Source organism: Myxine glutinosa, chromosome 5 (genome assembly GCF_964187855.1).
Source record: "Myxine glutinosa chromosome 5, kmMyxGlut1.1, whole genome shotgun sequence".
Classification (NCBI taxonomy): Eukaryota; Metazoa; Chordata; class Myxini; order Myxiniformes; family Myxinidae; genus Myxine; species Myxine glutinosa.
The window spans coordinates 210886528-210912915 of record NC_136265.1 but is presented as its reverse complement, the minus strand read 5'-3'; the positions used below and the strand labels follow the sequence as shown (position 1 = coordinate 210912915).

General features: G+C 46.4%; 2 protein-coding genes across 5 annotated transcripts in view; one reads left to right on the top strand and one right to left on the bottom strand.

Annotated features, from left to right (window-relative positions):
* Positions 1 to 26388, top strand: part of LOC137414229 (uncharacterized) — a 193399-nt gene that overhangs the window by 46824 nt on the left and 120187 nt on the right. Inside the window, exons 1-4 of one of the 4 annotated variants that reach the window (XR_010984303.2) lie at positions 1548 to 1650; positions 1950 to 2040; positions 4653 to 4769; positions 6411 to 7215. Coding sequence is in view for 1 of the 4 variants with exons in the window: in XM_078779444.1 (XP_078635570.1) it covers positions 1563 to 1588; positions 1950 to 2040; positions 4653 to 4769 (234 nt within the window). In the remaining 3 variants the exon portion in view is untranslated. Of the gene's footprint in view, positions 1 to 1547; positions 1651 to 1949; positions 2041 to 4652; positions 4770 to 6410; positions 7216 to 26388 lie in introns of those variants that run through there. The other 3 variants (XR_010984304.2, XM_078779444.1, XM_078779442.1) reach the window with 3 other exon arrangements.
* The window catches only part of LOC137413929 (growth factor receptor-bound protein 2-like), a 115321-nt gene continuing 90948 nt past the window's right edge, over positions 2016 to 26388 (bottom strand). The window contains exon 5 of the mRNA XM_078779441.1: positions 2016 to 4118. Coding sequence (XP_078635567.1) covers positions 3936 to 4118 — 183 coding nt within the window. The 3' untranslated portion in view covers positions 2016 to 3935. The remainder of the gene's footprint in view (positions 4119 to 26388) is intronic.

Below are 26388 nucleotides of genomic sequence, written 5' to 3'. Positions count from 1 at the left end.
GTTCTGAGTGAGTGAATGGCATAAGGAGGACCCTTCCTCCCACTCCCTTGTCCTCCCCTCCCGCTCCCCCCTTCTCTCCCCTCCCATTCTCCTCATCCTCCCTTATCGTCCCCTCCCACCTCCCTTCCCCTCCCCTCCCTGTTCCCCTCTCCTATCCTTCCCCTCCTCCCTTCCCTATCACCCCTCCATCTTCCCCTCCCCTTCCCCGCATCCCCCACCCCATCTACTCTCCCTCCCAACCCATTCCCATTCCACTCCCTTACCCTTCCCTTTTTTCTCCTCATTTCCCCCTCCCCTATCCTTCCCGCTCCCACTCCTCCCCGCCCCCACTCTCCCACACCTTTCCTCCCCCCCCAAAAAAAACCTTCCCCTTTCCTCCCCCTCCCCCATTCTTTCCCCTTCCTACTCCTCACCTCCCGCCCCCTCCGCTCTCGCCCCCTCCCGCCCCCCTCCGCTCTCCCCCCCTCCCCTATCATACCCTCGCCTCCAACTCTCTCCCACCCTCACTTCATATTCACCATCACAAAGCTCCTTTGTGTTTCCCAGCAACGTCAGGTAATTTTGCGAGTAGAACATATAACAAAGGGAGCAGGAGACAAGAGAGGCCCATAAGGTAGTGTACTTGGTTCAGGTGAGGATACCTTTGTGTCATCATGTGCATGAAGAACGAGACTGGCCCAAAGCTGTACAATCATTTTTTTATTTAGAAGCAATAAGCAAGGCTTCAAGGAAACACTGGCCTCGTTTAAATGCTGCCATCACGCACTGCTCAAATTACAAACCGAGAGCAATAGTCACTTAGCATAGTCTACATTCGATGAAAAAGAAGCTTATACTAATCTTTTTAAAATTATTTATATTTGCAATGGCCATAAAAACTTCTCCATTGGAAAATCCCACCACTTTGTATCATGTCAGGACTCAAGCTCTCCACCTGGTAACTTAAACATTTGCTCCAGTGGAAAATCCTTGCGTTGTGATGATGCCTTGCCACGTCACCTGCGAACAACCTGGGTGCGTGAATGTTTACGTGAATGTTTATCATGTAGCAGACAACCCCACACTCCGAGACAGCAAGGGGTAGGTAACCTGGTGGCCCAGGGATTTCCAAGAAGAGCACGTGCTATAACCGCACATTGGGCGGGAAATTGTCATTTGGTCCAGGGTGCCGGCGATAACTCACGTGATGCAGTTTATGCGAGTCACGTGATGCGTTTTGTGGAGTCGCGTGATGCAGTTTGTGGCCTTTGTTTTTCGAACACTTGTAATTATGTGAACACAAGCAAAAGTCCAAAATATTTTATAACAATAATTCCTGCAGAAATGTATTTATTATTATGATTATTAAATTCATACTCCCTTTTCCATAAGGACTCCTCCAATCAAAACTTACAGCTGAATCAAAACATACCACCACGTCTGGATCAGGGTTACAATAATACAAAGTCTGCCTTTCGCCCCGCCCACCTCGAAATGACGTCATGAGGGTTCGCAGTGCGCAGATCCAAAAGCCACGAGATGCTAATTAAACGATCGGCTCTCTCGGCGTGAAACTCGGCGCGATGAGCAATGCTTCGAGGCAGGAATGGTGATTTCATTCCCACCGAAGGCCACAAGAATGTCTTCCAATTCAACTGTTCGTGTTCGACGGTAGTATGGCAACTTGATTCTCAGATCCATTAGCAAATGCAGGATCTCCTGTGCGAGCTGAATCACCACTGTGATTCGAAATTCCCGGAGTAATTTATTCCAATAACAATTCAACATGGACGTTTTTTCTTTTTTGGTGTAAAAAAAGAAATATATACTGTATATAGAAAGAAGGTTTATGGCACATGAATGCCTACTACCCTGTTATTTCATTGTTGCTGCTTAATTGTCCTTTGTTAAGATGTAATTGTGATTTATTTAAATTAAATTAAAACAATTGCTCCTTTCTGTCCCTGCAGGTTCTTCATGAGGACGTTCTCCATTTGCATTTCTTCGAGTGGACTTTCTGGTGGTGTTCCGCGTCACTCGGACCACGATGCATCACGTGAGGTAGCGTATAGACCCCACGATGTGACCATGCGAACACCAAATACCCGATGTAACAACGACCTGCGCACCAAATTGTGATCAACAACTGGGCAAATTAACCCATATTTCCCCCCTCACTCCTCGGAGTTCCGTCACCTCGCCTCGTTCGGTTTAAAATGAAAATTTCTGGTTCAGAAGAAATAAGAGGAAGGGGAAAGGAGGCAGATGGGGTTAGGAATGCCACCACTTCCGTACGTAATATGTATATTGGAGAAGGTATAAAATTTATTTTGGTTGGGCTTGCATCATGGGAATCATTTCTCCGGACCCACGCTTGTAAAATGACGTCATCGAGGGACAAGGCACCATCACGGAGCCACAGGGAAGTAGAAAGGAACTCCTGACCAATGGAGGGACCTCAATATAAGCTGATCCTCTTGAGCATGTCTCTTCCTGGTGTATGGCAAACTAGAAATAGACGGTTCATAAACAGGTGACCTCCAGTGACTCCAGCATTATTAAGATCTTACAGCTTCAGACAACTCGTAGTACACAGTGGTCTTCTGTTTTATGGCTTTTGTTCACGTATCTTCTCCTCCTTCCTCTTCTTCGTATGTTACGCCCTATCGTAGAGCGTCTTTCACTAACCTAGCTGGCGAATAGGCCTAACATTTGAATATGGCTGATTTTGGCAGGAATTTGGGATTTGACCATGTCAACGACAACTACTAGCCTACTCTTCATGAAAATACACTGTGGAATCTAACGTCCACCAACTCGTACGAGCGTATTGGGTCCCTGCTCATCATACATCCGAGAGATGGCGCACCCATCGATGCAATGCCCGGCTTGCGAAGCTCCAGTCCTGTCGATAAATTGGAACCCACACTCGGAAGCTGAAGCGTAAGTCCTTCACCTCCGCATAATCCTGGCGGCTGAATTTGTTAACGTATCGATATCACCTCAATTTGCCAATGGAGTACATTTGGAAAAATGGATCCATCACAAGCAGTCGAACCACAACTCGCGCATCGTGTTCATTTTTATGGACCTAAAGCGAGGGACATTCACGGATCAGATTGGCACGTAGTATATGATGGCAACAGCGTATTAACTGATGGGTTCACGGCTATCAATGCCCCCATTCATTTCCATCATGGAAAGACATCTGATGGCCGGATGGCAGTCTCTTTGATGTCCTCCAAGCTGAGAATGAACATATTAAATGCAGTACTTGTAAACTGCAATATCTGCCTACATGTGAATATAATCGGTATTGAAAAGGAGGTGACTCCATACCTACCGCACGAGCCTGTCTGGTGGACGAGACCTGGTGAAGACGTATCACTTGTTTATGATTGCGCTACGTAACGTTTTCCCCCGAACAGGTGAAGATGCTGCATCCACCAAGAGTATATTTTACCGGCATCGATATTGTGTGTCGTCAACGCAAAGATTTTGGAGCCAGCTAATTCTGCCCTCCAATTTGTCCCCAGATTTCATTTTCCTCCTCCTCTTTTCATTGCACATAAATTACCAATCTTAATTAAGAACTTCTTGTCCTGAGATTATCTTGCATTTGGGAAGGCTGAACATACCGTTTTACAGCAGGGGCCATTTCTGACTTCAGGTTTTCAGAGCAAGTTTTCAAAGTCGTGCTTCTCATTTGGCTTGACAAAGCAAAGGTCACAACAGGAAAAGAGAGGGAAAGAGTATTAGGCCAGTGCTGAAGTGTGGCTGATGGAAACACTGTGTTTCCAGAACCAGGAATGCACAAAACCTCTCTACCTTCTCAGTCTCAAATCTTACTTCATCCAAAATCTGTCACCTACCACCCCTACTGCCCACCCCGCCCGCAACCCCAAACCACAGTGCCCAACCTACAGCTACAACCCTCCAAAATATCGATTCCCTCCTCAGCGGCTCTGAGCGACGGCTGTCACATAGTTTCGGGGGAAGAGACCTGCGTGACCTCGGCAAGCCCCACGCCACCAGTTAGGGTCTGCACTGTCCAGCACACGGATAATATCTCCACGCCGGAACCACAGCTCGCCTGGTTCTTGGGGTTCAAAGTCGAAGAGCGCTTGAACGTACAGCACCTAAAAGGAGTTGTGGGTGGGAGGTTGAGAGGAATAGACATAGAGGAAAAGGATGAGGGTGTCAGAAAGAAACTATGTATGGTCTTCATGTCAGACATTTCTCAGGTCGATATCACTACATCACACATCTCTCTAGCTCGGAGATAGCATACTCACGTTTGAGCTGTGTATAGAACCACCTTTCAAGGCCATTTTCCCCCGAAGAGCAGAGGTTGGCCCTTTTAGGGCACCGTGGTCCCCTTTTTGAAGCAATGTTTTATGGCCGGACGCCCTTCCTGTCGCCAACCCTGTTAGTCGCCTCTTGCGACACATAGGGAATTACCAGTGAACTGGTACTCGATTTGCCGACCTCGGAGGGATGACAGGCTGAGTCAACCCCCCTGGCATTAATTCAGTGATCGACCGGGATTTGAACCCAGGATCCTAGGATCCCAAGCCGGCACCCTAACCGCTAAGCCAACACCAGACATTTGTGTATGTAGTCTGAATTTGATTTGTGACCCAACTGTTAACTGTCACCCTGATATTATGCAGGTAGGCCATTGCATCAATGAGCGCCTGTCCCTTGGATGGCCATTAAGCTGGCGACCTCTCCCCTCGCATTATCTGGTGGACATTGAAGACCCTACAGCGTCTCTTGATGAAGAGTAGGTGAGTTGCCATCGGCATGTGAAACAAATTTTGAAAGTCCTGCCAAAACTTAACATTCTTACTTCATTGTAATCCCATGGTGTCCTTCGCGAAGAGTAGGCAAGCTGTCACCGGTACCCTGAACAAATTCCAAATTCCTGTTCTTACCTTCAGGTGGCACTGCACCACCACCAGGTAATCTTCAACGTCCACCAGCTAATGATACGAGGCAAGACACCCAGGTACATGTCCATCCAAGGGATAAAATGCTCATTGATGTAACGATGTGCCAGTCAGACAGTTTAACGTCAGGTCAAGAATCAAGAATCTTATATGAGCACAGCAAGCAAATTTGGAAAGATAATTAAGGAGAATTTAAATGGAATTATCAGAACAATAATTATTATCTTCGCCACCAAAGGTGGATGGAGGTTTTGATTTCACCTCTGTCTGTCTGTCTGTTTGTTTGTCTGTGAACGAGTATCTCAAAAAGTTGTGGACGGATTTTGGACAAAATTTGGTGGAGAGGTTTGATATTTGATGAGGACGAAATGGTTAGATTTTGGTGAAGATCTGGATCTGGATCCGAGAATTTTTTAAAGTGATTCTTCACCATTGGGAGATAGTGCCAAAAACTATTATTTTATAGCGTGAAATTTGGACAAAACTTTGTGGACAAGTTGGGTGTGTTGAAGACAAGGAAGAATTGATTCGATTTCGGTGAAGATTCGAATCTTGATCCGTAGTTTGACTTGCAGTTACCTAATATGCTTTTGTTTGTCAAATTTACACTTAGTATCCAAATTATTTTTTCGTTGATTCGTATCCCAATCAATGGTGGCTGACAGATAGTTTTGAGGAAGCACACTCTACTTTGAGCTCTCATCAGGGTTTTTAGCTCACCTGGAACAAAGTTCATGGGAGCTTCTGCGATGGCGCGTCGTCAGTACGTCTGTCAGTCAATCCGTCCGTCCGTAAACACTTGAAACTTCTTCTCCGAAACCGCTGATGGGATTGCGACCAAATTTGGCACAAATTATATCTGTTGTGTTGTGACTAAAGTTTGTTCACGACATAAAGGAGATCAGGGTCTGAGGGGGTTTACCAGGGGTCAAAGTGGATCCAGGTTTGACCCCCAAAAAAAGGAATTTGCTTTTTCCTCTGAAACTACACATGCAATCCCGATGAAACTTAACCACAGCCTTCATCCCCCGTGATGTACCAATGTTTGTTCCTGGCATTTAAAAATCGGGGTCTAAGGTGGTCTAGGGGGGGGGGGGGCTATCCCCGCCAAAATAGGTATTGGCTTTTTTCTCAGAACCTACACACACAATTTCGATGAAACTTCACCACAACCTTTATCATCCGTGATGTACCAATGTTTGTTCAAGGCATTGGAAAAATGGGGGTTTGAGGAGGTACACGGGGTGTGGGTTGCCCCCAAAAATAGGTATTTTTTTGTTTGTTTACTTAAAGTCTTATGATTATCTCCGTATGATTCTACATGCTGCCCTGTCTTCTAGTAGCCATTGAAATTGGTTTAAAATACCTTCAGTCAGTGCAGTATACTGTTTATTCTACCAGGTGAGCGGCAGCACTATTGCCCCTATGTTTTCTAATATTGACCTGACTACTATAAACTCTCACACTGGTGTTTTGCAGGGAGGGTGTTCCAACTGTTCCATCAATGAGCACATTACCTGTCATAGAGGACATTAATCTGGTGTCCTTTGTGCCAACACTGATTACTACTGGTGGATATGAAGTGATTAGATGATTGTTGCTGGCATTTTTCCAAAATTCCAGACCTGATGGCTACTCAGATGAATGTAATGTAAACCACCCAAGTATGATCCATGCCACAAGCAGGCATACCTCTACAGAGAGAAATCTCAATTAGTTTATCAGAACGATTGAGACGGCTGTGCTACTGGTGTAACTGATTATATCATTGAAATTAAATGGGGATTGATTGCATGTGGCATATGGGAAGAGAAGAAATGGTAGTACAGATCTTTGATTTTGAGTATGATACATGTAAAACACAGTCAGTTTGTGCGTTTGTACAGATGTCTGTCCCCCTTCATAAGGGTAGGTTTTAAAGGCCAAGCTTTTAACACGAATGTGTGTTCACTATGGTCTATTTTTGAGGATAAAACAAACTCGAAAAACATTTTCCATAAAAGAGTAATTATGTCTCTTCTTTTGGAATTGTAGACGGTGGCTTGCAAACCCTCAAGGGCGGTGTAGAGAAGCGGTTTTTAAAATAACAATAAATACAAGGTGCAGGGAGATGAAATTCACTGCATGTGACGTGCAATGTGTGCAGAGGAAAACGAGTGTTCATTTATGTCCGTATGATGTTTAATAAATAAAAACGTTATAAGCACACCTGACACTAGGCTGATGCTTCAGACGTTGGCACGCTCATGAGGCTGCACGGTCGAATAAACTGTTCCAATCTGTATTTTTAATGGGCTTTTTATTAGTATTATATAAATTGTAAGCTCACAAAACAAACTTTTCTTTCCAAAGCGATGTGAACTTCCAGCTGAAACCACATCAGCCCCATGGGTATCAGTCAAGTTTGACATTAGGACAAATCATAAAATACGATCTCGCTCAGCTATTTTAACTTATCTGGAATTTTAATTCCAGATAAGGTATTGTCATTGTGCACCGTCTGTCTGTTTGTCACCTATTTCCACTTTTCCAGCTAAACCGCTGAGCGGTTCCATCTGAAATTTGGCCGCAAGGTTCCACTCCTGACTGGTAACGGGGATTGCAAAGCTCGGTCTGGTCACGTGATCGGAAGTGTATCAAAATGGCAGACTTTGTAACTTCATTTAAAAAATCTTTTTCTCCAGAACCACCAGTCAGATTGCTACAACATTTTGGTGACAACATTAGGCCAGGGCCCAGATAAGCTACAGGTCCAGTGGTCATATTTTCTAAATCCTTGTCTTTTCAGTGTACAGTACTTATTCTTTTAAATGGATTCATCACTTCATTGCATTTATGCCAAATTGGTACTTTGATAAAACATCTCAGTATTATTTAAGGGCCACATTTATGCCAATGTTATTGTGGGGTTGGCCGGGGGAAGCTTGGCCCAAATCTTTCACAAACTGGCTGGCCAGGCCTGATGTTCGACTAAGTTTATGGCAGGAATTTGCAATTTGTTTCATGGTGTCGGTGATACCATGCCTACTCAAGGATGCCGTGTGAGCTTTAACGACCACTGACTAATGCCAGCAGGCAGGACACCCAGCTTAACATCCATCTGAGGGACGGTACATACATTGATGAACCCCCCTGCCTATGAAACACGGATGACAATTACAGCTGGGTCGGGATTCAAACGCAGGCTGGAGAGCTAATAGGCGAGTGTGCGTACCTCCAGGCCATTCCGTCAGCCCACTTTGATAAAAACATCTCTGGTAATTCATAATAATATGCCTGTCTCATGGGTTTGAAGAGAAATTAGAGGTGGAAATTAGAAATTAGATTCATTGAAAACACACAATGACATTTATTTTCTTTGATGGCTCTCAATGTTTAGTTGATAGCATGATGCCAGTCTCTCGGTGAGCTTACCAAACCTTTACTTCTAAATGGCCTTAGCGATTCGGCTCAAGTAAACTCATTCCTTAAACATCTTGGTACACACACACACACACACACACACACACACACACACACACACACACACACACACACACACACACACACCACAAATGTAATATCCCAAGCCAGTTCTCTCACTTTGTGACTAATGCATCATTGCCTTGGGAGTTAATCAACTTGATAATAGTGAAATTTGACATCGTCGCACCACATCTCCTTGCTATTTATTTTAGCCTGACGGCAGACATTATAAGTACACTTTAACTGAAGAGCTACCACAAACAAGTCATCATTCATGTCCAGACAATAAAAGCTCTGTGGGTGACTGTTTGTGAGATTAACTCGTGAGTTAGCTTTGAACAAGATGAAAAAAAAAAAAACAGAAATAAATTTTGGAAAAAAAATAATAAAATGTGCGTCTTTGTCCAGACCGTATCCCAGACCTTTGTCCTGTGAGTTTGCTTCTGTATCCATCTCGTCCAGCCCTGTGTCCTCTCATTCCCTCATTCTTCCACACATCCCTTATTTGTCCAAGTCTCCCTCTATTTTGTGCCTGAGCCCTGCTGTTCGTGAGTTTCCCTCCCACCCCCTCTCTTTCTACTGTTCCATTTGCTCTGCTATGTCTTCATCTGTTCCTATGTTGTAGCTCCTCCATAGGCCTCAACATTGTATACAAAAATAACATTGCAGGATTACTTGTGTCACTACATATTAACATGATCATGTTTCATGTCTAATATATCTAATATGGAGTAGTGTCTAATATGGAGTAATGAAAGGTATAAAATCATATTCCTTGTACACTCTGATTCTATCTTCTTTGTCCATACATCCATACATGACCCCTTTAGTGATGTCACTGATACCCAGAGTGCTCCAGGAAGGTATTGTACTATGTGTTTGTCTGACGTCAAATCCAATGTTGTCTCATGTATCGTGTGCAATTTGTTTTGCAGCTCCTCCACGAGCCTTTGAACATGTAAAATAAATATTTGGTTAAAGAGTCACACCTACATTATTACATATCTGCAAAGGTGATGAATGATGTGGATAAACTCTGGCGAAAAAATATGTTTTAAAGAGAGGAAGAAGGGGAAAAAAGATTAAGGGAGGGCAGGTGATGGGAGTGGGTGCAAGAGCAGGAGAAAAAGGAGGAGATGGTTTGAAGAAGAAAAGAGTAAGGAAAGAGGAATGGGGTATGTATGAATGCATGGAGAAGGGGATAAAAAAATTAGACTGTGGATGATAATGGTAATTCATTGAAAACACACAATGACATTTATTTTCTTTGATGGCTCTCAATGTTTAGTTGATAGCATGATGCCAGTCTCTCGGTGAGCTTACCAAACCTTTACTTCTAAATAGCCTCAGCGATTCGGCTCAAGTAAACTCATTCCTTAAACATCTTGCTATACACACACACACCACAAATGTAATATCCTAAGCCAGTTCTCTCACTTTGTGACGAATCCATCAATGCCTTGGGAGTTAGTAATAAGCCTTGCACTGTGGTGCCAATCAGCAGCAAACGGAATGTGGATCCAAAGTGTTATTTTTTATATATATATTTTCCTCTTGTTCCCAAGCAATGGTGCAATTCATTACGCTCTTTCGGATAGTGTGTCAGCTGTGAGATAATTATAACAGAATTGCAACAGAAAAGGTCAAATGTGTGATCAAAGACAAGTATGGTTGTTTGTGCCAAATTAATTCCCGAGAGGTCGGGAAGGCAAGATGATTGTCGGCACAGGGGATTTTAGGGGGGTTTTTCAGCTTATGCATTTCCAGTTAAAATGTCATCACATTTCTCAAGGGAAGCACCTCTCTCATTGATATATATATATATTGTTGCGGTTTTGAGTTTTGTACAATAAAGGTTAAATTTCCCCCTCATAGTTAGTCGCACAACAACACGTAGCCTCGCGGTAGTTCAGTTATTTCATAGTATGCGTGAGAATGGTCCTTTACCTGTGTTAGTTTTGCGTTAAGTAGAATAATGAGAGTAGGTCCTTTTCATACTTCCATTGCCTTATGCCGCCTTACGCCTCCTTGTGCTGCCTTTGGCTTTTTGGCGCGAATTAGCACGAGGCAGGCCTAGCGGGTCGGGTCGGGACCGAATGAGGACGGCGAAGAAGCTGACGGTAAGCGCGAGCTGCAAATCAGGGCTCAGAGGGTGTGGCTGCAGCACTGCGTCACAGGGTGTGGTTGGAACGTTCGAGAAGGCGTCACGGGGTGTGGTTGGAACGTTCGAGAAGGCTAAGGGCGTGGCAATAAAACCCATCGCGCAAGGCCCCCACCGCCAGTGAAGTTCGGAGCGCAGGAGGACAGGTGAGTTCGGTGGGTTACGAGCTATAGAAGAGGCGCGTATTGATGAGAATTACGAGATCGGAGAAAGACGCGCATGAACCCAGTATAAGCGCTCGTATTAAAGTGACGCTCGGTTGAGCTTGAGGCTGAGCCTCTATTGCATTGGGTTACATGAGTGATAGCCCGCTGGTAACTCAACGCGTTGTGGAAAGCCGCCGAGAGACGCGTACATTCCTTCCCGCCTTCCTGCCTCATCTGCTGCCTTTTGTTCGAGAGACGTGCTGCGAGGATCCTTTTCCACCACCTGCTTGCCATCTTTGCGGGACGTGCTGGGACCGTGTAGATCATGCCGGGCCGCCGTTCCTGGACGACCAAGGCAGCGCGTGGACACCATTCTACCTGCAATTCCCCTGTGTGTGTGTGATCGGGCCCGTGTCTGGGTTATTATAAGACTGATTAAGTTCTGCTCTGTGTCTGCTTTCTACCAAAGTGTACATACTTGTGTAAATAATAATTAAATTGTGTTATTCCTTTTATTCGACCGTCTTGTGTTTTCCATCATTAACGAAGCGTGTTACGAGTAAAACCGCTCAAATCGGGGTCCAATACTAGAAACTGCACGGACCACGTGGTACGCAATCCGCTCAGTGTACTCAAATTACACGTGGCTCGTGCGAGGCTTGGTTCCCCGCTTCCGTGGTGGCGCAGGTATTTAGGTACGTGCGAGACTTGGTCCCGAAACCTTACCTTGCGTTTGCCCGGAAGAGGCGTCTCAAGTCTCGCTTACGCCGGCCTAGAAAGAACAAGGGGCTTAATCCCCCCTTGGTAAGGGTAGGAAGGGTGGTGGAAAACCGTAGCAATTGGTGTCGGGGAGTGGGATTGGACCGGGAGTGCGCTTCACGTACTCGAAAATTACGAGCGACCGAAATCTGGTTTTTAAATCCAAAATTTTATATTCGTACCATGGCTTGCCAAGACGGTCGAATGCCGGTGGGGGTTGAAGACGAGGTAGAGGTAGGATTGATGACCCAGGACCCACAGGAAGAGTTGGTAGAAGAGGAAATTGATGAGGGGGCGGTAGCTGGCGAGGAAAATGGTGGCGCCTCGCACGTGGCGGCGGAAGCCGAGCCCGCGGTGCCAAGGTACATGCAATTATTTATGGCGCAAATACAGGCATCCATCAAAATGGAGGGTGACAAAGCCACCCGGGAAATAAAAGAAATGGGGGATCGACTGAATGCAAAAATGGACGCCCAAAGTGACAAATTCACCCGGGAAGTGGAAGAAACGGGGGAGGACATAAGGTGCGGGTTGAGTGAGGAGGCCACAATGGGACACGACGAGGTGACGCGGTGTGAGGAACGCATGGAGTGAGGTTGGGCAGAGGGCAGCTAAGTTGACCGGGAGTATAGAAATCGCGACGCGGGGTGTAGAAAAACCGGCGATCGTCAAATTGGATAAAGAAATGTCGGGAGCGCCGGGGAAGGTCGAATTGGAAGATGAAATTTTATGCGCGCCGGCGGTAGTTGAAGAAACAATTGGGGCCAAAGAGATGGCAGAGTCAGAAAATATAGCACAGAGGGAAGTAATGGAGTGCACACAAAGTTTGTATTTGCATCGTGATGGAAATGGGCTTGCTAACCAAATGGAAAGTTTGCAGGTGCTGGCGGGGAAGGAGGTCTCCAAGGTGAGTAGGAATAATGGCGCGAATGTGTTTGGCAAGAAAAGGTTTTTGGTGCGCTTGGGACATAAACGAAACCCGGGCGGTCGTGGAAGGTCCATTGTGCGGTGTACGAGGGCGACTGGCGTGCGTGTGAGAGAAAAGTGTGCACCGGAGCGCGAGTATGTGCGAGAAAAGTGTGCGGTGACAGAGAGTGTAACGGGAGAGTGTGCGAAGGAATGCACACCCGAGCGCATGGAGAAAAAGTGTGCAAGGATTGGGTGTGCAACAGGAGAGTGCACACCCATGTGTGTTACAGACTGTGTGTGGGGATAGTGTGTTACAGAGAGTGTGCAGGAGTGCACACCAGAGCATGTTGTAGAGTGTGTGCAGGAGTGCACACCCGGGGGTGTTACAGAGTATGCGGTAGAAGAGTGCTTAGAGGAAGAGTGCGTACTGAAGTGTGTGAGGGGCGTGCGTGCGCCTACGTGTGTGCGAGTGCGGAGTGGGTCACGAGTGGGGAGAACGCGACTCAAGCATCGACACCGACCGGGGTAGCGTTTAGCGCGATGGATAGCCGACGTGAGCCCTCGGTGAGTTGTGTGCGGCAGGGACCGGCCGGGATCGGTGGTGCGGCGGTTTCACAAGGACCGCCATGCACGACCCGTGCCGGCCCCCGCCCTGTATGGTTGGTGCCGCGCCGTGGCGGCAAAGGCAATCGGCAAGGTTCAAGGGGAGGTAGGAGATTTCGGAGCCGTGCACCCCGGCGAGTGAGATGCTCCGACCATGGGCGGTTGGGTCATTGTGTGTGGGATCGCGAGGCACCGCGTAGGGATGGGCCCCTGCACCTCGGCCCGTCCATGCCTCCCTCTTTGGATTGAAAATGCCGGACGGACCCAACCTACAGGAGACAAACCAACCGAATGGATCGCTCGGCCTTTCGAAGCCGAGCCGTGATGACCGTATTTCCACACGAAGAGGCTCAAGTGTAGTGGACAAATGAGGATAGTGTACCCTACGTGGGGGAATGGTAGTTTAACCATTCCTCACACGATCAGAGCCCATGAGCATTAGATTAGGGGGATGGCAGTGATAGGCACATGGGGGTGCCAGCCATAGTTACCTTCATGGGGCACCGAAGCTAGCCGAGGGAGGGCTAGGATAATGTTAGGGAACTAGAAGACTGTAGAGACAAGATTTAAGTAGTGACACTGTACTATAGTGGGGACGTAGGTAGCTTAGATGGATGTTAATGACGAAGGGAGTGCTTAGTTTAAAGGGATGACAGGGAAGCACGAGTTTTAGAGGAAAAGCAGTTAGATAGATGATGCTGTATGTGTGAGGAATTGTGTATTGAGAAAAAGTGGAATTGTGTTGAAGGGTATGAAAAGAGGTGTGTGAGCACAAAAGGTGTGCGAGAAAAAAGGTGTGTCAGCACAAAAGGTGTGTGAGGAACGAGGTGTGTGAGCACAAAGATGTGCGAATTTGGTGTGCGAGAGAAAAGGTGTGCGAAATAAATGGTGTGTGAGAATGTGTGGTGTGGAATGCTTGGTGTGGAATAGAACGTGTGGGATGCATGGTGCGAAGGAGTGAATGGGGGGAGATGGAACCCAATCACGAATGCCCGGGGTGGGTAGTGTAAAGTCAGGTCGTGGGTTTCGGTAAATTGTTTGGATATTGACACCTGTGGTGCAGGTAGTGGCAAAGTAGTGCTTTGGAGGGTGCGTGAGACTGTGGAATGGCTGGGCGTGTGGTTTAATTGGTGCGTATGGTTATTGGGGTACTCCGCCACTGGTAGTTTGTCGGCCAGGTGAGGCCGCAGGTAGGCTCTGGGAGCCAGTTAGGGTAGTTGTGAGTTGTTGAGTGGGGCCCGAGGATCCAAAGGAAGGACCCGGGTTGCCCAATGCCAAGGTGGGCATCAGGGGGTAAAGTGCCAGGAGGGGCCTTCCCCAGTTTAGGTAGTCGCAGGAGCAGGTAAGCTCGGGTGGCGACTTCATTGGCGGAGGTGCACAGGTAGTTGGACCTGCTAGTGGAGCCACACGACCCAGCCCCGAAATTGTGCAAGGGCACAGTATGAAAATTTGTGGGAGTGAGACCCAAATTTCGGATGGCATCACAGAGTGGTCAATGGGAATTCGGTTTTTAGAACCACATAGTTTAAAGAGGCTGATTGGCAGGGTACGATTCCAGGTAGTTTAAAAGAGTTAATGTCAGTAGTGTAGTTAGGAATTGAGAAATCCCTTCGCGCCATCCACCACCATTCACCAAGGAGGACGAAGCTCCACACCAGGGCCAAGTGAACTGTTTGAGTGTAAGATGCATCATGACGTAGAGAGACATTGTGTTTGTTCCATTCCTTCCTTCCTGGGAGGGATTGGGAGACGAATTTGGATTAGAGGGGGATATGGGAGACAAGACGTAGAGACGAATTTGTAAATACAAAAAGGGCTAGGGTAGTGTAAGCCGACGTTGGGGGGGTACGGACGGCTAGGGACGAGCCTGCTCTGCTCGCACTTCCGCGCCCCTTGTGCTGCATTACCTTGTTTTGCTGTGTACCTTTGTGCCCTTTCCGCTTTGCTGGTCGTGCTTTGTCTCTCCCCCCCACCCCAGGACCATTTTGGAGGTGGAACTGTGCAGCACCATCGACCTGTGCAGCACCCCCGCTGCACTATGCTACATCTGTGCAGCCGAACTGCGCAACATGTTGCTGCCATATCCTTGTGGTGTAACTTTGCTGCACCTGTGCAGCACTTTGCTGCCGCAAACACTTTGCTGCACATTACATACTATGGACCACAGGTTTTGTGGCCTTACACCTCTGCTGTGCAGCACATTGCTGCAAATTCACCTTGCATCTTCGGACCACCTGTTTTGAGTAGCGTTAATGTCACGCAGTCGGACCACATAGGGTTGGCCCTGCTTGGCAAAGACATACAATAAACACATTTGTTGTGTATTTTTATTATGGTGTGCTAGGGATGAGAAGATTTGTAAGTTTAGTTAGCCCTGAAGAGCAGGAATGGCCTGTATGCCGGTCCGGGGGCTAGCCGGTTTGATATATGCACACAGAAGATGCAAGAAGCAAGATGCAAGAAGCAAGCAGTAAATGTGAATTTATGAGTTTTTTTTGTGTTTTTGCTGTGCTTTCTCTCCCCTCCAATCTTTTTTTCAAAAAGGACAGGTCCTGGGTCTTCGAATTGTAAATAAGAGTACGTTTTTGTGCTTGTCCAGACTTGGCATTTAATATGGAATATTTTTTTGGTGGGGGTGAACTTACTTTTCAAGATGACTTAGAACCAAAAGTTCATTGGAATTATGTTGAAATTATGCTAGATTTTGTTGATGTGACCTTTAAAAGAAACAAAAACCACATTTGACATTTCCAAGCAAATAAATTGATCCTTGAAAGTGATGTAAACTGATATCGAACTCAATTCACGGATAGTACTGTGTTAAACTTCTGTGCGTTTTCCAGAAGTATTTCTTTATTTTGCACGTTAGCCAATGTTTTTTTAAACAACAACAAAAGTTAAATGAAGACTGGGATTACGGACAGTAAAATTACAGTTCAGTACTTCGTATAACCCCCACGAGCATTCAGGAGAGCACGTACACGTTGAGGCATGCTGTTCACGAGATTTGCCAAGGTTTGGACAGGAATCGCTTGCCATGCAGTTACAATAGCCTGCTGCAATTCACGCACAGAGGTAGGCTGCTGGTCCAAGTTGTCGATTTGACGTGTTAATTCTGCCCACAAGTTCTATATCGGATTCATATCCGGGGACATGGCAGGCCACTCCATATGCTCTACACCACGGTCAGCAAGAAAGTGTTGGATCATGCGAGCACGATGAGGCCATGCATTGTCATCTTGGGAGACAAAGTTTCCTTGAAAGGCTGCACGAGCAAATGGAAGCAATGTTTCTTCCAGAATGGCCCTGTACTTGAACTGGTTCAGGTTTCCATTCAGAACAACCTGGTCAGTTTTGCCCCCTGCATGAAAAGCAGCCCAAACGGTGACCCCACCACCTCCAGTTTGGACTCTTGGCACTATACAATCTTCGTTGTAGGCTTCATGCACTTGTCTGCACACTCGGACGTGGCCATCTTGATGATAGCCAAGAAATCTAGACTCGTCACTGAAGATCACGTGATTCCAGTGTCCTGGCTACCATTGACGGTGCTCCCTGCCCCACTGCAATCAGTGCTGACAGTGTTGTCTGGTCAGGCGTGGCTTTCTCAGGGGACGCCTGGCACGATAGCCTGCTTGAACCAGTCGTTGGTTGACTAGCTTTCTGGATACAGGCACATTTGTCAGTTGCTGCCACTCAGCCCTAAGCCGATTAGCTGACTTGGAACGGCCATTGCGGACTAACCGGTGCAGCTGGCGATCATCCCTCCTTGTGGTACTGCGGCGACGTCCTGGCCTTGGTATTGGAGTAGGGACACCCCTCTGAGCATTTCGTTTCAGGATCTTTGACACCTGACCTTGAGTGATGCCATACTGCCGAGCAATAGCACACTGTTTCATGCCGGAATTTCGTAAAGCCACCACTCCATGACAAACAGCATTGTTGAGTTGACGGACCATCTCCAGAGGAAGCGGCAATAACTTTTGTAGACGTGCAGCAGTTGTTTTCCACTAATACAGAACGCAACAACCCTTATATATCCGATTGTGAAGCCAATCATCAAATGTACCTGTCTGTACATTTTGCAACGCCACCTGTGATATAATCCTGTTATTGACTTCTTGCTGCGACAGACAATCAGTGACATGGTTCTTTTAATAAAGAAATCACCAAAGCGAAAAAAGAAACTCACCAGATTGATATATTGAGTTCAGAAAGTAAACCCAAGTCAAGAAAAATATATATTCCATATTAAATGCCAAGTCTGTATATAAAATGCTGCCCACCGGCTATATGTTTAGTTTGACAAATTCCGGATTCGGTTAATTGTGGGCGTGATTCTGTTAGTTTAGCAACTCAACGCAATAGGGGGGGGACATATTTAGTGTTTTAAAACTGTCGCACCCACGGGTTAGAGTAAATGTTAGAGGGAACCACATCTATATGTCACATGTAAAAGTAAAGTTAATTTTCCAGATCATTCTCAAAACCGGTCGTTCCACTTTTGTTGGGTTCGACTCGGGTGCGAGTCTGACGAGGGAGAGGGGTAGTGTTGCGGTTTTGAGTTTTGTACAATAAAGGTTAAATTTCCCCCTCATAGTTAGTCACACAACAACACGTAGCCTCGAGATAGTTCAGTTATTTCATAGTATGCGTGAGAATAGTCCTTTTCCTGTGTTAGTTTTGCGTTGAGTAGAATAATGAGAGTAGGTCCTTTTCATACTTCCATTGCCTTATGCCGCCTTATGCCTCCTTGTGCTGCCTTTGGCTTTTTGGCGCGAATTAGCACGAGGCAGGCCTAGCGGGTCGGGTCGGGACCGAATGAGGACGGCGAAGAACTGACGGTAAGCGCGAGCCGCCAATCAGGGCTCAGAGGGTGTGGCTGCAGCACTGCATCACGGGGTGTGGTTGGAACATTCGAGAAGGCTAAGGGCGTGGCAATACAACCCGTCATGCAAGACCCCCACCGCCAGTGAAGTTCGGAGTGCAGTAGGACAGTTGAGTGCGGTGAGTTTGGTGAGTTACGAGCTATTGGAGAGGCGCGTATTGATGAGAGTTACGAGATCGGAGAAAGACGCGCATGAACCCAGTATAAGCGCTCGTATTAAAGTGACGCTCGGTTGAGCTTGAGGCTGAGCCTCTATTGCATTGGGTTACATGAGTGATAGCGCGCGGGTAACTCAACGCATTGTGGAAAGCCGCCGAAAGACGCGTACATTCCTTCCCGCCTTCCTGCCTCATCTGCTGCCTTTTGTTCGAGAGACGTGCTGCGACGATCCTTTTCCACCACCTGCTTGCCATCTTTGCAGGACGTGCTGGGACCGTGTAGAGCATGCCGGGCCGCCGTTCCTGGACGACCAAGGCAGCGCGTGGACACCATTCTACCTGCAATTCCCCTGTGTGTGTGTGATCGGGCCCGTGTCTGGGTTATTATAAGACTGATTAAGTTCTGCTCTGTGTCTGCTTTCTACCAAATTGTACATACTTGTGTAAATAATAATTAAATTGTGTTATTCCTTTTATTCGACCGTCTTGTGTTTTCCATCATTGACTATACTAAGCGTATATTGACTATACTAACTTTTCCATCATACTAAGCGTGGTACGAGTAAAACCGCTCTAATCGGGGTCCAATACTAGAAACTGCATGGACCACGTGGTACGCAATCCGCTCGGTGTACTCAAATTACACGTGGCTCATGCGAGGCTTGGTTCCCCGCTACTTCCGTGGCGGCACAGGTATTTAGGTACGTGCGAGACTTGGTCCCGAAACCCTACCTTGCGTTTGCCCCTTAAGAGGTGTCTCAAGTCTCGGTTACGCCGGCCCAGAAAGAACAAGGGGCTTAATCCCCCCTTGGTAAGGGTAGAAGGGCGGCGGAAAACCGTAACAATATATATCTATATATATAAAACACAGTCTGTGTGTGTGTAATGTTACCGATAGACTCCTAAACGGAGAGGCTCACATGCTTGATATTTGGCATAGACATGGCCATTGAGCCTGCGAAGGACATGGCCTACCTAAAAATATTTGACGAGATCCATATTTTTTATTCATATTTACCTCCGCATTTCAGCGGGGAATATTATACATGGAATCTGAGCCGGGGCAGAGCAGCGCACTGATTCGCTCAGAGCGATCACGTGATGTTCCAGCCTTGCCGCCATAATCTCACAGTTACGCGTTCGCACGTAATTCAGAGCGAAAAGCGATTGCGTTTTTTCACATTTCAGCGAGGAACATTGCCATTCACACCACGTAGTTTTTTTTTTCATTCATCTTTAGATCCATATTTTTAGCCATAATGTAGCGAATGTAGCGTAACGTAGCGAGGAATATTATACACGGAATCTGAGCCGGTGGCAGAGCAGCGCGCTGATTCGCTCAGAGCGATCACGTGATGTTCCATCCCTGCCGCCATAATCTCACAGTTACGCGTTCGCACGTAATTCAGAGCGAAAAGCGATTGTGTTTTTTCACATTTCAGCGAGGAACATCGCCATTCACACCACATAGGTTTTTTTTTTCTTTCATCTTTAGATCCATCTTTTTAGCCATAACGTAGCGAATGTAGCGTAACGTAGCGTAGCTAACGTAACGTTAGCATAACGTAGCGCAGCGTAGCGATCCTCGCTCAGGATCTTCGTCAGGTTCGCGAGCGAGTTCGCCAAAACGTAAAAGTGAAAATATATCGAATGCTGTTTTGATGCTTTCTACTGCTGTTTTGATGCTTTTACATTGCTGTTTTGATGCTTTTTCACTGCTGTTCTGATGCTTTTTCACTGCTGTTTTGATGCTTTTTCACAGCTGTTCTGATGCTTTTTTGCCGCTTTTTTAAAATATAAAAATGTCATTTCAAAAAAAAAAATCTAAAAAAAATCTCACAATGATGACATATAATTCACAGAAAACGTTGAAGCAACCACGTAATATTGCGGTGATGTTTAACTCTGAGTGAGAATAGTTCTAAATTTTAAAAACTTTCATCTGATATTTGTGATTTATTTCAAACAAAGTGTATTTCCCATTTACACGGCAATGTATTCCTATTAACGTTATGTAAAGTACATAAATTTTTATTTTTTTTATTTTTTTGTGGATACAAGATCGAGGCTCGTGAAAGAGCGAACATTAATCACACAGAAAGACAAACCGACACATAAAACATATAACATCGGGAGCGGTAGACAAGATGGGGAGAGAGGGGGAAGGACACAAACACAACATTTGAGAGCAGGGACCGAGAGACATGGAGACATGGAGACATCGAGAGATCTGAGAGAGGGCGAGGGCTTTGGGGGGGGGGGGGGGGTGGCATGGGAAGGGGGCGGTGGGAGAGGTATAAAACATATGGACACTGCCAGGACTTCCAGGAAAGAAGTTGGAATTTCAAACAAGGTGGATCTGGGGTGAATTAGCGGGGGTAGAAAAGATCAAGGTTTTGGATGGGGGAAGATAAGAGATGGTGGTGAACAGCTGTTTTAAAGACCTGGAGGGAGGAGTGGGATTGAAGGGAGTGAGGGAGTTTGTTCCAGAGGCGGGAGAAAAGAGGAATGAAAGAGTGAAGGTGAGCAGAGAGCCGAGATTTCGGCAGTTTAACCATCAGAGGGTTGCTGGCAGATCTTGTGCGACCTGTAGGAATATTTGGGGGACAGAGCACAGAGAGAGCTGGGGGTGCAAGGCCGGAGAGGAGTCGGTAGAAGACAGAAAGACCACCTACCTGCCTGCGGTGAGTGAGTGAAAGGCCCTCAGAGATAGCTTCATCGCGGGAGATTCCAATAATTCTGAAAGCTTTGGTTTCAACAGCGTGAAGCCGAGCTAGGTGTGAGGCAGGAGCACCGGCCCATAGGGGAGAACAGTATTCCATTGAGCTGCGGATGAAAGCCTTGTATGTGGTGAGGAGCTCAGGTGTGCCGAGGAAGGACTTCGCACGACGGAGGATGCCCAGTCGGCGACTGGCTTTGGAGGCCAGCTTGGAAATGTGGTTTTCCCAAGAAAGATCATGGCAGATAGTGAGACCCAAAAGCTTGAGCGACAGAACTTCTTGGAGAGGATTGTTGAGAAAGTAGATGGGAGGGTTGTCCAGTCGATCTTTTCGGAGAGACATAGTAAGAGTGTGAGATTTGTCAGGATTGAAAGACATGTTCCACTTGTTTGACCAGTCTGATTTTGTCCAAGTCTTCAGAGAGTGAGGAGGCTGCAGACTGCCGATCTGAGGGAAGAGGAATGGAGCGGCAGAGAGTGGAGTCATCAGCAAAGAGATAGAGAGGATTTTCAAGAGAGTCAGAGAGATCATTGATGAAGACCAGAAAAAGCACGGGGCCCAGAACACTGCCTTGGGGAACTCCAGCCTGAACAGGAAGAGGAGATGAGAGAAACCCATTCAGGGCCACACGTTGACGACGACTAGAGAGGAAGTCCGCCAGCCATGCGTGGAGATTTCCATGGATACCAAAGGAGGAGAGTTTGGTGAGCAGAGCGGGGTGCCAGACCGTGTCGAAGGCACGTGATATGTCGAGGGAGACAGCTCTAATTTCCTGTTTGGCATTGAGGACCTCCATCCATTGTTGAGACAGCAGAAGCAGCATGCCCAGAGTAGAGTGACCTGGTCTGAAACCAAATTGATGATCAGAGATCAAGCCATTGGAGAAGAGGAAAGATTTCATATCCGAAGCAATGATGGATTCCATGACTTTGCTGATAATTGGGAGAAGGCTGATTGGTCTGTAGTTGCTAGGATCTGTTTTTGCACCTTTTTTGTGCAAAGCGGTGATGTTGGCTGATTTCCAAGCAGATGGCAGTTGACCTTGAGCAAAAGAGAGGGTGAAGAGAACAGAGAGAGGGTGAGATAGAGCAGCAGAGCAGGATTTTAGGACCCGTGGGCTGATGCCGTCGGGTCCAGTTGCAGAATCAGAGTCGAGGGTTGACAGAAACTTTTCCACCTTGTCAGGAGGAAAGGACACGGAGTCCAGGAGCAGCAGGGTACGACTAGGTATGGTGGGTACAGAGAGGGATGGGTTTGGGACACAAGATTTAGAGGCAAACACAGAGTTGAGGCATTCAGCTTTTTCACGTGCGGAGTCAGCTGTGTAGCCGTTTGAGGTAAGGGAGGGGATGGAGGGGGAACAAACACCAGAAACGGATTTGACCAGACGCCACCATGATTTGGAAGAGGGAGACAGATAAGAGAGTTCGGTCTTGAGAACGGAGAGATATTGTTTCCTGGCTCTCCTGAGGGTGGACACACACTTGTTTCGGGCTTTGTGAAAGGAAATGAGATTTCCTTCCGTTGGATTTGCTTTCCAGGAGACGAAGGCAAGTTGTTTCTGGGCAACAGCCTCACCACAAGATTCCGTGTACCATGGACGGGAGGAAGGGTATGACAACTGAAGACGAGATGGGATAAATCTGTGCATGAGAGAGAGCAATTTACTTTGGAAGAATTCCCAGGATGAGTTGATGTCAGAGGTGGTAGAGATGGGAGACCAGTCCAGATGATTGATGGCTGCTTGAAGACCGTGCCAGTTGGCCTGAGTGAAATGCCAGACTCGTCGACGCTGAGCAGGCTCCCTGAGGATGGTCAGAGAGATGTCCACTTTAACAAGGACATGATCAGATGATCCGATTGGAGCAGAAGAAGAGCAGCAGACATTTTCAGGGAAGTTAGTCATAACCAAGTCCAGAAGAGAAGATGTTCCGTTGACTGAGATCCGGGTCGGGAAATTGACAGATTGTGTCAGTCCCAGTGAATCGCAGAAGTCCTTTGCTGAGGAGCCATGGCTGGTGAGAGAGGTACCCACACCCAGCCAACTGGCATGATGACAGTTGAAATCACCACATATGAGGAAGAGAGAGTTGGGATGAGTAGATAGAAGTTGGTCCATATTATCAGACAGCGAGATGTAGATGGAGTCATCACTGTTTGGTGGACGGTACAACACACATATGAACAAGAGGTGGGAGCGAAGGGGAAGCCGTAGCCAGAGGTATTCCTGGGGGTGAGGTGAAGAGAGTGCAGTGCAGGGCGAGTGAGGAAGAGAGTTTTTGATAAAGATAGCAACCCCGCCTCCAGGACGAGGCTCAGGTCTATCATACCGGAGGAGGGAGTAGCCCGGGAGAGATACTAAGGAATCAGAGACATCATAAAGGAGGAAAGTTTCTGTTAAGCAGATCACGTCTGGTTTGACAGAAGCAACCTGTATGGAGAGATCAGTTAAGTTTGAACGAAGGCCCCGGATGTTTGAGGTCCATACCGTTAATGAAGAGGAAGGGGGAGCATCAGATACAGAACAGGGGGGAGGAGGGGTAGGGTAAGATGTGGAAGAGGTGGAAGAGGTAGGGAGATCTGTTGAAGGTGTGTCAGAGATTTCAGAATAGCTCGGAGAAAGGGAAGGATGGGGCGGACAAAAGGTTTGATGGTGATTGGGTGAGGCACAATGAGGTGTTATTTGAGGAGGGGGAAGAGCGAGGCAGAAGGTTGGGGGAGATGGAGGTGAGAGTTGGAAGGGGGAAGAAGCGGGTAGGACGCTTTGAGGAGGGGGAGTGAGAGGGGGGAAATTGAGAAGCAATGAGGGTGGGGAGATTTGAAGGAGAGGGGTGAGGGGGGAGTTTGGGAGGGAAGGGACAAAGGGAGGGATTTGAAAGGGATGGGATATGGGGGAGATTTGGAGGGGAGGGGTGAGGCAGGAGTATAGGAGGGGAGGGGCGAGAAGGCGTCTTGGCGGGGAGGGGTGAGGGGGTAGTTTAGGAGGGAGGGGGCAAGGGGGGAGATTTGAAAGGGATGGGTGATGGGGAAGATTTGGAGGGGAGGGGTGATGGGGAAGATTTGGAGGGGAGGGGTTATGGGGAAGATTTGGAGGGGAGGGGTGAGATTGGATTTTAGAAAGTGTACGATTTATGGGAAACGAACATTTATTGCAAAATGAGTTTCTTGTGACCTTCGAGTTAAAAATACGTTTGAGGATGCTGGATGGAGGATGGAGTGCAGGAGAGTTTAGGGAATGTAGAAAAAAGGCACTATAGGAGATGGATATTTTTTTGGGGATGAATTGATTTGGTGAGCAAGTCGAAAGCAGCCTTTTAAAGAAGAAGAAGAAAAAGGTGTTATAAAATATGACGGAATACATAACTTGAGGGGAAAGTGTAAACATTGAAGGTTAATAACAGTGAAAACTATCTGGGGAAATGGGGGAGAAACACGTGGTCGAAGAACGAACGAACGAATAAGAATGAATAAACGAATGAGAACAGAGAAAGAAATGTTTTTTTTTTTTTTTTTTTTTTTTTTTTTTTGAGCTGAGATTTACACAAGGAAGTAGGCTATGGGTGAAAAGACTGGGAATACAGAGAACGAAAGTTATTGGATCACAAACGACGGACCGCTGAGAGAAAAACAAAGCCTCAAGGTTGTACAGTGTACACTGTACAAGGCCTCAAGACACGACACGAATTAACACGATTTTCAATACAGGTCTGAAAGATTTACACCGAAAAATCTTTGTCGGGACACAATATACATACAACACCATAAATAAATACAGTTTTAACGAAAATACAAATGGGAACAATCACTTAACTTCGATTTCAAATCGTTCGCGACGCGGCAAAGGCCTTGCTCGCGACACGGCAAACAGACGATCCAATTGCCAGTTGCAGTAATTGCAGTAATTGCAGTAATTGTGGATTACATCATTTGTGGATGTGATAAATTGCCAGTAACCATCTATATCCCTCCCCCCCCCCCCTTTCCCCCTCCCGTCCCCTTCCCCCCTCCCCTTCCATGTTTCATGATATTTGTTATATTATATCACCTTTATCTATCAATATTGTTGAAATGAAGATCAAATAGCTGTATGTTGAAATATGTTGAAAAAGTGAAAACTTTACACGGGGTGTACTTACTTTTTCACGTGACTGTACAGTGCTTTCAGAAAGTATTCACACTCTTTGACTTTTTCACATGTTATTGTGTTACAGCCTGAATTTATAATGGGTTCAATTGAGATTTTATTTGTCACTGATCAACCCATAATACCCCATAATGTCAAAGTGGAATTTTATTTTTCAAAATTTTTACAAAATAATTAATTACACAGAAATATCTAATTTACATAAGTATTCAACCCCCAGAGTCAATGCTTTGTATAATCACCTTTGGCAGTGATTACGGCTTCGAGTCTTCTTGGGTATGTCTGTATCAGCTTGGCACGGCTGGATTTTGGGAGTTTCTCCCATTGTTCCTTGCAGATTTCCTCAAGCTCTGTCAAGTTGGATGGGGAGTGTCGGTGAACAGCAATCTTCAAGTCCTTCCACTGATTCTCAATGTGATTCAAGCCTGAGCTTTGGCTGGGCCACTCAAGGACTTTTATGTTCTTGTTCTGAAGCCATTCCAGTGTTGCTTTGTCTGTATGCTTGGGGTCATTGTCCTGTTGGAATCTAAATCTCTGCTGCAGTCTGAGGTCTTTCGCACTCAAAGCAGGTTCTTCTCAAGGATTTGCCTGTATTTGGCTCCATTAATTGTTCCTTCTTACAAATCTGCGAGTCCTTGCTGCTGAAAAGCATCCCCATAACATGATGCTGCCACCACCATGCTTCATGGCCGGGATGGTGTTTGATGATTGATGAGCTGTGCTCGGTTTCCACCAGATGTAGTGCTTTGCATTCATACCAAATAGTTTTAAAAAATTGTCTCATCAGATCACAGAATATTTTGTCTCATGCTGTGAGTTTTTCACGTGCCTTTTTGCAAACTCCAGACATGCTGTCATGTGCTTTTTTCTCAGGTGTGGCGTCCATCTGACTATTCTCCCATAAAGCCTAGATTTTTGAAGGGCTGCAGAGATTGTTGTCCTTCCGGCAGGTTTTCTCAGAGTGGTCACTTGGTTCTTGGTCACCCCTCTGATCAAGGTCCTTTTTGCCCGGTTGCTCAGTTTGGTCGGACAGCCAGCTTTAGGAAGAGTCTGGGTAGTTCCATATTCTTTCCATTTCCTACTGATGGAGTTCACTCTGCTCTTGGGAACTTTCAACACTCTAGAAATTGATTTATACCCTCTCCCAAATCTATGCCTCCTCACAATTCTATCTCACAGTTCTACAGACGGTTCCTTGGACATCATCGTGGAGTTTCTGCTCTGGCATGCACTGTCAACTGTGAGACATTATATAGAATGGTGTGTTTCTTTATACAGTCGTGGCCAATCAATTGAATTAGCCGCAGGTGGACTCCAATTAAGTTGTAGAGACATCTCAAGTATGACCCAAGGAAATTGGATGCACCTGAGCTCAATTTGGAGTGTCATAGCAAAGCGGTTGAATACCTATTGACTCAAGACATTTAAACTTTTCATTTGTAATTATTTTGTAAAAAAAAATCTAAAATAAAAATTCCACTTTGACATTATGGAGTATTCTGTA